At 39.8% G+C, this 11,769-nt stretch overlaps 1 protein-coding gene across 2 annotated transcripts in view; it reads left to right on the plus strand.

Moving 5' to 3' along the window:
- DIDO1 (death inducer-obliterator 1) overlaps positions 1-11,391 on the plus strand; it is a 47,105-nt gene extending 35,714 nt beyond the window's left edge. For both annotated transcript variants that reach the window (XM_042884692.1, XM_042884693.1), the window contains exons 16-17: positions 210-405; positions 6,269-11,391. In XM_042884692.1, coding sequence (XP_042740626.1) covers positions 210-405; positions 6,269-9,639 — 3,567 coding nt within the window. In that variant the 3' untranslated portion in view covers positions 9,640-11,391. The remainder of the gene's footprint in view (positions 1-209; positions 406-6,268) is intronic.
- Positions 11,392-11,769: the final 378 nt, after the last annotated feature.

Raw genomic sequence — 11,769 nt, forward strand, 5'->3', positions numbered from 1 at the left:
AAGTAATTGGGATTTCTGAAACGCCGAGCCTAATTCTGTTTTAATTTTGCTGATTGAACAACAGCATTGTCTTAAAGATAGAGCATCCCTTGAAGAAATAGCAGATCAATAAGTACACAGCTAATTTTTAACCCTGGAATTTGCCGTTTACCTTTTTATTTGCTGATATGCTACAGGTTGAATTTTTCCACTTTGCTTTTGTATTACAGGAGTTGTGTTTGATTCGTTTCCATCCAGCCACAGAAGAAGAAGAAGTGGCCTATATCTCTCTCTACTCCTATTTTAGCAGTCGTGGTCGTTTTGGTGTTGTAGCTAATAACAACAGACATGTCAAGGATCTCTACCTGATCCCACTGAGTTCTAAGGACCCAATACCTTCCAAACTCTTGCCCTTTGAGGGACCAGGTAAGCACAAAACATAGGGGAGATTAAACGCTAGGTAAAATCACAAAAGAAGAATCAGCAACAAGTTGTTGAATGTTTGACGTGTTATTAAAAGTATATATTTCATATAAAAACATTTTTACAGATCATACAGGGAAAAGTTGCAAAGTCAACCGTCTCAAAGTAAAATAGTTTGAAACTCACATAGCCTTTCTACCAAGTTGCATAAGTGCTATTAGGAGGATGATTTTGCTATAAAATTGATTACATAGAACAGCCACATTAAACAAACAACCAAACAGTGACAGCAAACAAACAAAGAAAACAACAAACTCACCCTACTTTCAGCAACCCACAAATCTGCAAAGCCTTAGGTCCCTACAAGTGGTGCACTGTCACTTACATCAAGCAGGACTCAGCCTTCAGAGGAGTCAAAGTGTATGAAGACAAAGGTAATATTGACAGTGGTTTCACTACATTGGCTGCTGGGCTGCTCTGCACTGTGCTTCATGCAACGCATATGCACAAGCTGTTTGAAGTGTTCCATGCTTGGCAGGGCCAACCAGATGAATCACTGACTTCTGAAAGTCGGTTTGTTGGGAGTGGGGAAATCATATTCCTTCAGTTAGGCAGTAGACAGCAGTTGGTGTGGGTGAGTTACATTCCATTCTATTTATAGTTAAAATTATCAGAAGTAATATTTGGCTTGAATTTTCTGTGTGTTTGAGGCAAATAGAAATCCACATTTGTTAGGCAAAGTGTGTTAGAGCACTATGATAGAGGCAAGGTTCCAAAGGTATAGCCACCTTTAATTAATGGAAGACCCGCTTAGTCTTCACTCTTTTTGGAAGCTTCTATAGCAGGCCTTACCTCATAGTTGAGCTCGGTTGTATTCGTACTTTAAAACCAGAGTCCACTACATGGGGGAAAAAATATCAGGTAAGCTGTTCTTGCTTTTTGTGTGTGTATTCAAACCATAGCATAAAATACATGTAATCCATACTCTTTAATGACATCTGATGGAATTCACCTTTTTTTTTTTTTTTTTATACTCAATAAAAGTATTTTATACAAAGTGGTCATTGTCTCCTTAAATTTAATTGTGTGCCTTCTAACAGAAGACTTGAAAGTACTTTAAAAGCATTATGCTGTAGACAGTGTAAGATGTGCTGATTAATATGGCTGGAGGGGGGAGGAGGGAGAGGACAATAAAACCCTGTCACTCCAGAAGTCCTGGTTAGTATTTATTCCTGCTGTCTCAGCCAGTTCCATCAGGCACACACAGATTGTGAATTTCTCCTGTTCTTTGGTGAACTGGATTTGGAAGGTGACTGAGGACCTCTGAACTGCTGTAGTACATAGAAGATCTCCAAAAACATTGACATGGGTGATTTAAAAAGAGAGGCTGCCCAGGGAGGTGGTGGAGTCTCCTTCTCTGGAGATGTTCAAGACCTGCCTGGATGCCTACCTGTGCTACCTGGTGTAGGGAACCTGCTTTGGCAGGGGGGTTGGACTCGATGATCTCAGGAGGTCCCTTCCAACCCCTACAATTCTGTGATTCTGTGAAAATGGAAGAAAATTCACATTTATTTACGTCATCTCAAATATTTTATCACTGGATATAATGTGTGTTTGGGATACTCTACATTGTGTGATAGTTTCCTGTATGTGAATTTACTTCTGTTTCACATACACACTGAGGTTACTTAGCACTTCTCACGTGTGGATGTCAAAGCAACTCGTGGAGAGAAAGGAAAAAACAAAGATCAATTGTAGTTATCAATAGAAAGAGTGATGTATTGAGTGAGGGCTTTATTGGCAGTACTGCAAATCTTGCAAGGACCTCATGTTTAAAATAGACTAATTGTAACGAAAGCCCTTTTCTCAGCAAAGGAGATTCCACAAATGTTGTCTCTTTTGACAGTTTAAAACTGGAAGTGGGTTTTCTTGCAGAATGAAGGCCTGAAATATCTGCGTGCTATTTAGAATGCTCTTAAAATTGCAACAAATGGAGAAAAAAAAACCAACAACAAACAAACTAGATAGAATATGTGGCCATTATACATATAAATGTGGCGAAACTGATCTTATGAAAAGATGTATTCAAGGGCAAGAAAAGCAAATATATGTCCAGTGCTGATATTTAGCATATAATGTTTTAATGGCTTTAGTTACAATAAAACCAGCACATGGACTTCAAATCAGAAAGAGTTAAATATTGTATAACTAATTTAGCACTGAAAGCTCTGCCAACTTAGCTTGTAGCACTTAAAGCGCTGGCTTGTGAGAGTTACTGAGCAGTAGTTGGAGACTTCAGCCAACATTTTCAATATTACCTAAAATTAGGCGTTCAGCCTATTTATGGGTCATGAAACCTGTTTATGGATGTGGAGATAGAGGTAGATCAGCATTCTGCTCTGTGTTTCCATCCAAAATAAGCTCTTCCTGTTTGCTCACTCTGGAATGAATGAATGCAGATAGTGGGTTGTGCCAAACTTCTAATATTCATGTAAAATTACAGTCTCAACATTTTAAAACGTGATTTGTTCTCTGACTGAACAAAACAGATTCAGTTACAGCTGTTATTAATTTACCACTGGAATTTGTCTTGAACGTGTACTTAAATTTTACCCTATTTAGTGATTCTTAATCTCTGATTCTTAACCAGGATTCAGAAATGATTTTTTTGTTGTTGTTTATTTTAGAGATATGATCTGATGGATTTTTGAAACCTGCCTGATTCAGTAATTCAGTGTTTGAGATGCGTGTTGTGATCGGTTGTGTAAATCACAAGTCTCTCTGTAAATGAGCTATATATTAATGACAGAAGAACAGTGAATGCCTGCTAGGAATTTTGGGAGGATTTGTGAGCTACTCTGCAGTGGTCAACACTGACCAAGTGTGGAGTCATTACTCACCTACTGATAAATTCACTCAGTGTGAACCATACCTCACTACTGAGTCCATTCAGGCTATATGCTGTGGCTGGTCTTTTTCCCACTGAAGTTGTCTTTTGGACTATGCCTTGGGATTATAACTTAATGTGCATGTAATACGTTGTGATCAGAACGGCTGGAGCTGATTTCAGGCAAAGGATGCAAATGAATTTGTAATTGGATGAGCCAACAATTCATATGGTGCTTTCCAGATGATCTTGGATTCGCTGGAGATAATTATTTGTTTAGTTCCTGTCCTGCCTGCTTTCACTGTTCATCTCACCATCCCTGCTCCCTTATGGTGGCAGAGCTGTGTGTGTACTACATTATTAGCTAGTCTTAGTTCTGGTTCAGATAGCCAGTTCACTTTCTTCCTGTATTTGCTCTTTCATATATATTTTTCTAACTTTGGAAGAAAGTAAAAATTGGCAACGCTTAAGGAACACCAAAACGTTTTTTTCTGGAGGATAAAGATAGCACTGAATTTTTAAATGTACAAATAGGAAATAACATACATTGCAGATGGGGAATTATTACAGAAGGCAGCACGGCCAGCACCCTCTCAACCACAGAACACCAAACTCAAACACTGAACTGCAAAATCAACTATGGATATCTAGAATACATTCAGTCAAATTTAATTATTGTTGTTTCTCATTGTACTTAAAATGAGAGCTATTTCTGATAGGAAGTCTCGAGTAAAATTCAGATTGGTCTCAATTTGTTTCTGACCTTTTGTAAAGATTACTTCTAGTGCCTCTGCAGATTTTGCTGCTCTCCCCATTACATGGGTAAAACAGACTCACTGTGTTGTTACCAGTTACCATCAGAAGAACACAATTACAGAGGAGAGATTATTCCTCAGCTGTGAAGAGATCTCATCAGACTTTCAAGTTAATTTACTTTATTTGAAAAAATTTCCAGGCCTTGTTAATTACAGTTAAGTTTTTGGAGTGTGAGGCTTAAATTGAGCAAGAATTGAGGATAAGAAATGCAAGCACTGATGATGATGGGGCAAGGCTTTGTTGACAGAAAGAAAGGCTTAATGAAATAAACAGTAAGTGCTGGCAACACTAGGTTTAAAGCAGTGGTAGTTTTGCAGTGTTATTGCAGCAGACTGTACATAGTTCTTGCAGTACAAACTTTCACAGAATAAGGAATTTTGACTTGCCTGGTCAAAATGTAACTCAGGTTCATCTGTATGCAATGGAATCTTCTCACCTAGAAAGCTTCAGTTAAAAATAGCTAATCTCATTTTAGTGGTTTCTGAGTTTAATCATAGCAACCATAACTTGGAGAAGATGAATTCTGTTGAACACAAATAGAAATTCAGCTACATAAACAAAAGCAGCTGATGCAATTAATATCTACTTAGTGAACTTAGGAGTCCCTTTAAAGCCTTGCATTCCGTTGTTTCGCCGAAAGTACTTACTTAACGACTCACAAATAGTATTTATCTGCATCTGTGGGATTTTTATGTATTTAGGCATATATTGCTGTTATCTAGAAGCTTTTGGTGGTGTAAACTGTTCTTAGTGAGCAGAGGGTTTTGTTTAGTAGGACCAAAGATGCACGTAAATTAGTATCTTAGCTTTTAAAACTGTTGCAGGTTCATGAGTGGAAGGAGCAGTGTAGGTTTTAGATTCCTTGCCATTTAACCGCACTGAATATTATGTTACTTGGCCTTGTTTTGTGTTTTTGTATTTCTGCTTCCTAGCTGCTTGCAGATAGAATTAATGTGGACTCTAAAAGGGATTCTTTGAAGTCATTAAATCCAGAAGTTAAGAAAGCCTTTCTTCGTACAGTTTTTCTACGTTTGCCTTTAAATGTGTGTTAAAGGATTCATTCCCTGCCCTTTGTTCTAGTCATGTTTATTTTCCACAAGTGCCAGTGGGAATTGTGAATGTAAGGGGAAGAAGCACAATCACATGAAGCAGACGTACGGATATTTGTGTTTTCCCTCTTTCCAGGAACTTTCTGGTCATTTTCAGATAAACTCTTCCAGAGATTCGAGTCAGAAGCTTTCACAGCAGAGCAGTTCTGCTCCCACTGCCCATAGCATCAATCTGAATCCTACACCAGAGGGTTAAAAAGCAACCTGCCAAATTGCCAAGCATGCCAAATTCATACCCAAATAAATGCTTTCTTGGAGAGAAGGCAGACATACGCAGTGTCCTTTTCTCCCACATGCTAAACTCATATCTGCTTAAGGGCTCACGTGCTGGTTTGGTGTGTTAGTTATCAGTTTCCCTACTTCTCAGTGTGTGTTAAAAATGATATTTAGCTGGGGAAAAGAACAACAACAGAAAAGGGAATCAGAGTCAGTTACAAGCTTTAATATTGTTTCCAAACAGCCTGTTTGAGGATGTTGTTGTGAAGTTTAATAGTGCCATGTAGTTTATCTGTAAGAAAAAAACAAAGGAAGGTTTTCTAATAGCGTTAGAACTTACTTTTGTTCAGCTGTGCTTCTTAAATTCTAGCTTAGCCCTACGGAAAGGTAGATTGCTTGTCCAACATATCTGTGTATTATTACATTTAATATGTAATATTAAATGTATTATTATCATTATTACAAACTATTTTATTGGAACTGTTTGAGTAGGGAGTGGGAGTGGACAAGAATAAAAGTATTAATACAAAAATGACAACTTTCTTTAGTATTTGAACAGTAGCAACATTGGCAAAGTTTCCTGTTACTACAATATTAAAGGAGTACCAAAGAAGGGATTAAAATATTTCTTCTCACATATGAATACATATATAAATAGTAAATAAATGTAGATACATATGCGTGCAGACTAATAGAATTGCCAGTAAGTCATCGCATGAAATACAGAAGAACTTACTGTTATGACATTTGTAGCTACCACTGTATAATAGAATAAGCTTCTATTGAAAGCACTGATAAAAATGGTTTTTACATATGCAATCTTTGTGTTCTCTTTCAGGTCTTGAATCATCACGTCCAAATTTAATTCTTGGATTGGTTATCTGTCAGAAAGGGAAACGTCTTGCTACCGGCATGGAAACAGACAAAATAGAGGAAAAGCGAAGTCGGATTCAGTTGCAGGAGGAAGCAGAACCATCGCAGTTCTTGAAGGGGCCAGTAGCTTCTTTTCAAGAAAAGAAAACCCCCAAATATGGGCTTTATTCTGGAGACTCAGCTGTGAGTACAACACCCCCTGGGTCTCCTCCGCCGCCTCCACCCCCACTTCCCGTTCCAGAAAGCTCAGCAGTTACACCTTCAGTATTAAAAATACTGTCCTCGATTAAAAGTGGAAGCACAACTACTGCACCGCCTCCGATCTCAGCCGCTGCTTCTCCAAGTGTTACTGCTACGCATTCTTCGTCCTCAAAAACTGCCACACCTCTCGAGCACATCCTGCAGACGCTGTTTGGAAAAAAGAAATCTTTTGAACCTGTTGCTAAGGATTCTGAAACTGCCCAGTCTTCAAATCAGAAAGCTCAGGCAGCTGCTGAGGGAGGTGTGGCAGCTGTTCCTTTGTTAGATCCCATTGTACAGCAGTTTGGACAGATGTCGAAAGACAAAGCGATAGAGGAGGAGGAAGATGACAGACCATATGATCCCGAGGAAGAATATGATCCAGAGAAAGCTTTCGAAATGCAGACAGGTGAAAGTGAAAAACTTTACAGTGTGGAAAAGCCAAGTAATACAGCAGTATTAGAGGATGAGGCCTATGATCCAGAAGATGAAACTATCTTGGAAGAAGCAAAAGTTGCTGTTGATGATTTACCTAACAAAATGTATACGGATGCTAAAAGCAGTGCTCCAGAAACATCTGCTCCATACGTACCTGACTTATCTGCGTCCTCATCCTTAGTGGAACAGCAAAAAATGTTGGAAGAATTAAACAAACAAATAGAAGAACAGAAAAGGCAACTAGAGGAGCAAGAAGAAGCCCTCAGACAACAAAGAGCGGCTGTTGGCGTTTCAATGGCTCATTTTTCAGTGTCTGATGCTTTAATGTCACCACCACCAAAATCTTCCCTAATAAAGACTGAATTGTTCCAACAGGGCCAGCAAGCTGTACAAAAAGTAGATTTACCTTCATCTGCAAATCAGCAAGCACAAGTTTTAAACCAGGGCTCTGACCCACGGCAGACTAGAGATCCTCGACAAGCCCGAAGAATGGCAACAGAAATAAACGACAATACTGATGCTCGAATAAAGCCACAGGCAGTACAGAATGAAACACCCGCAAGAGAAATTCTTTCAGCAAGTTTTCCAAGTGCTCTGTCAGCTTCACTTGGTAAGGAAGATAATACCTTAATGTCTGCTCCTCAGCTTAGTTATACTGCTGGTAACTGGGTTTCAAGTGAACAGGCTTGTACGGTGTCACAGAAAGAGGCACCTAGTAGCAAATTTGAAAACACCGCTCAAGTTAATTTGGAGAATGTAAGTCAAACAGTTCCTGGTGAACCCTCTACATCCAAACCCTTACGCAAAGTGCTGCTTCCAACACCTCCGACTACGTGTTTTCAGCCTAATTTCTCCACATCAAATGACAGTCAGTCTTTGCAAGATATGCATCAAGTACCATGGTCAAATGAGCCAAAGGAAGGAATAGGAAGAGATTCTTTTTCAAATGCAATGTTTACTTCTCAGGAAAATGCAGGTGGTCACTATGAACCAGAGAGAGGTCTGTCTTCACTGCAGTATGAAGAACAAAGAAACCCTCAGCCTCATCAATTTGTAGAACAAACTGACTCTACATCAATTCAGGGTGAGGGTGGCCCTCTCCCACAGCACTTTGAGGAAAACAGACTTCCATTTTCTTTGTCTGGGCAGAAGGGAGGACCTCCACAACCGCCAATGCACAATGCACCTGGAGGACCTCACGGACCTAACTTTAGAGGGCCGGCACCACAGTTCTCAGAAGAGCACGGTTCTCCAAACAGTGATGGGCAAAGAGGATCTGCCCCTGGAAGATTTGGAGGTCAGAAGGGTCCCATCCCTTCCTTATTTTCTTCACAGCATGGATCTCCGCTTTTTGGTGATAGTAGGGGCCCTGCCCCATCTTACGGTGTTCCAAGAGGAATGTCGCCATCTCAGTTTGAAGATCACATGGAACCTCACATGGAACAAAGGGAATTCTCAGATTCCCAATACAATGAGATGATTAGGCCTCCAGGACCATTTGAAGGATCTGATCAACCTCAGTTTATGGGAAACAGAGGACCTTTTCCTTTTGGAGGTCAAAGACGACCTCCACCAGCTCAGTTTAAGGGACAGAGAGGAGGGCCTCAGTTTGGAGGGCCAAGAGGTCCGGCCCCTAGTCATTTTGGGGGACCAAGAGGGCCTCACACAAATCAATTTGAAGGGCAAAGAGGTCCACCTCCGAATCACGGACCTGGCCCAAGAGGACTTTTGCCACAGCCATTTGAAGAACGGAGAGGGAGTCCCCCTCCCAGATTTGCCAACCAGAGAGGTCCAGCACCACCTCAGTATGGAGGACCAAGAGGGCCCTCGCCTGCAATGTTTCCAGAGCAAAATGAACCTCCTTCTAGATTTCATTTCCAAGGTCAGTCGCAACAAAGCATGAAGTCAACCCCAAGACCGCTCCTAGACCTTCCAGGCCATCTGTCAGCCCACAGAAAAGACATGTGGGAGGAGGCTGGACCATCTGCATCTCTTTCCAATGTTTCTGGACAAGGGCATGAGTCAGAAGGACAGTGGTCAGCACCTGACTTCCGAGAAGGCAAAAATATTGAATATAGAGGCCAGACATTTGAAGGGAGGCAGAGAGACAGATACGAGGGAGGAAATAAAGACAAGGGTTTAGATCAGCCAGAGCCTCAGCAAGCTGATAATCGACAAGGTAGACCGTTTGAGGAAAGACGAAGGGATCGTGAACATGGCAGACCTTGGGAAAGAGACCGTGGCAGAAACTGGAACAGAGACAGGGACTGGGAGAGACACAGGGACAAGGAATGGGATAAAAACAGAGACAGAAACCAAAACAAAGATAGAGAGAAAGATTCCGAGCATGCTAAGGACTGGGAAAGAAGCAGAGACCGAGACAGAGCCAGAACCAGAGACAGAGAATCCTACAGAAGACGTGACAGGGAGAGATCAAGGAGCAGAGACAGAGATCGTGACAGAGATAAAGACAGGGACCGGGATCGAAGCAGGGAAAAAGAAAGAGATCGAGAGAGAGATCGGGATCGTGAGAGAGGAAGAGATCGGAAAGATCGAAGCAAAACCAGGGACACTGGTAAAGAGGTGAAGCCAGAAACACCTAAGGAAAGCCAGAAACCAACAGAGGCAGAAGCTTCATCGTCCACTGCTCAGTCGTAGAAATATGGCTGCTACTGTATTTTCCGTAAATAAGACACTTTTACAACACAGCAAGGACCGAGTCAGTGTCTTCTGTATATACTGTATATTCTCACCTTTGCAAAAGTGCTGTTGTAAATCTAGCCTTATACAATGTACTGACAAATGAGTAATTTTTGAAGAACTGTGAATGAAAATACTCGAAGATGTAAACGGCAAGAACATACCGGACTTTCACTTGCTGCATTTTGTGCATAACGTTTTTATTCTAAAAATTCACAGCGTTACCTGTTCTGAAATTTTGTTTTTTTCTACTCGCATCTTTATCTTAAAGTTTCCATTTACGGTACAGAAATGGGAAAAGTCTAAGAAGAGCATATTGCTTTTTAAAATTATAAAGTTATGTTTTCCAGTAACTTGAATTGTAATTTTATAAGAGAATTTAATCAAAATCCTAGGAGCCATACCTTTACATCTCATTTATGTGGTATTTTGATGTCCAAGTTGTTCCTACAGCACACGCTTTAAAAAAGGAGTCCAATATTGCTGTCTTTCTTTACAATGCAAAGACTGTGTGTTTAGGAAAAGGCTGCAGAAGAACAGTGTTATTATTTGACAGAGGATTTGGAAATGGAATGTTATGAGCTTAAAGTGCACTATTTTCCTTTCTCTATACAGTTATTTTGTTTTGAAATCCATCTGTTAAGTGTACAACAAAGAAGCAATTCATACTTTTCACGAGGGTGAGGAGTTTTAAATCCCACATATTTACAAACCCGTAATTAAAGAGCATATATGAGTAGCACCTTTACAACCAGCGAAACTTTTAGAAACACCAAGATCTATTGGCAAAAGATCGAGTCTACAAAAGAATGGGGATACCAAAGGAATGAAAAATAACTTTATTGAACAGATGAACTGATTTACGTGAGGCATTTTGGGGGTTTTGTTTTCTTTTGGCAGAAAACTGCCAGAGACTTAAGAAGTGTCACCGCTTTCCTCTACTTTTCAATCTAAAAGTGTGAAAAAAAGTGCTCCTGAAAAAAAAACCCACCAAAATGCCCCTGTTTTTGTCAGCCCCTGCTCATTCTGGCACTGTATATAAGACTGTCCAATGAAAATGGTCTACATGCATTTAGCTTGGAAAGAAGATTGGTAACACCTGATGTCATGATTCAAGGGGGAAAGTCCTTACTGTGAAATACATTACACAGCTACTTTTCATGTATTCTTCAAGTACGTAATTCTGAAGTATGAAATAAGAAAACCCTGTTATTTACAATTTGACTACATAAATTAACAGTTGCTTAAGTATTTTCGTATTTTTATAAAATAGTTTTGAAAAAGGTAAAATTAGATTCCTACAAATACTTGCATCTTGAATTCTACATTACAAGTAGCATCCATGTCATGTATCTCACCATAGGTTATAAGGTTCATATTGGTGTGTCTTACAAGTCCTCACACATCACAGGTTTGCTGGTTGGAATGATTGCAAAATGAACCTGTAAACAACACGTTAACATGCAGAGAGGTGTTATTAAATACAAACATCTACTATGGTGTAAGATTTTTTCTTAATGAGATGTTTCTAATTTAAAGACATACATAAAAGTATGCAAAAAGCAAGTGTGTTTGTTTAGGTTTACTTGATAGAAATTTCTGTAAATTGTATTTTATATGGCAAAATATAGCACTGTACATTAAGACATGGGAGTTCACAGGTTTTTGTTACTGTAAGTAGAATAAACATCTACAGCTAAATTTTGTCTCTTTCTGAGGCATGCCTGTGTCTGTCATTTCCTACTGATCTCTGGTACCTTTCAGCAAGCCCAGAGGGTCACCACAAGAGGCTGATGGCCCACAGGTTTCATTTCCACCCCAAAAGATGAAATTTTGCAGGATGCCACCATTATTAATTGATATTTATATGTAGCTGTTCCAAAAGGTGCATGAAAGTTTGTTCTTAGGATTTATTCTGGTTTATTTTGAAGTTTTTTGTTAACTGAATTGGGACAAAATACCCTCAACTGAGCTCCTCTGAGCAGTGTGAGCTGAAGGATCGACAGGTCCACAGAAGGTTACGTTGTGCTCTGTGCAACTACTGCAGGGTTAGAAGGGAGGGGGGGGAAGGAATATAGAGCCCAGCAT

The sequence above is a fragment of the Lagopus leucura genome, unplaced genomic scaffold, assembly GCF_019238085.1.
Source record: "Lagopus leucura isolate 7727_CA_CO unplaced genomic scaffold, USGS_WTPT01 Super-Scaffold_100045, whole genome shotgun sequence".
NCBI lineage: Eukaryota > Metazoa > Chordata > Aves > Galliformes > Phasianidae > Lagopus > Lagopus leucura.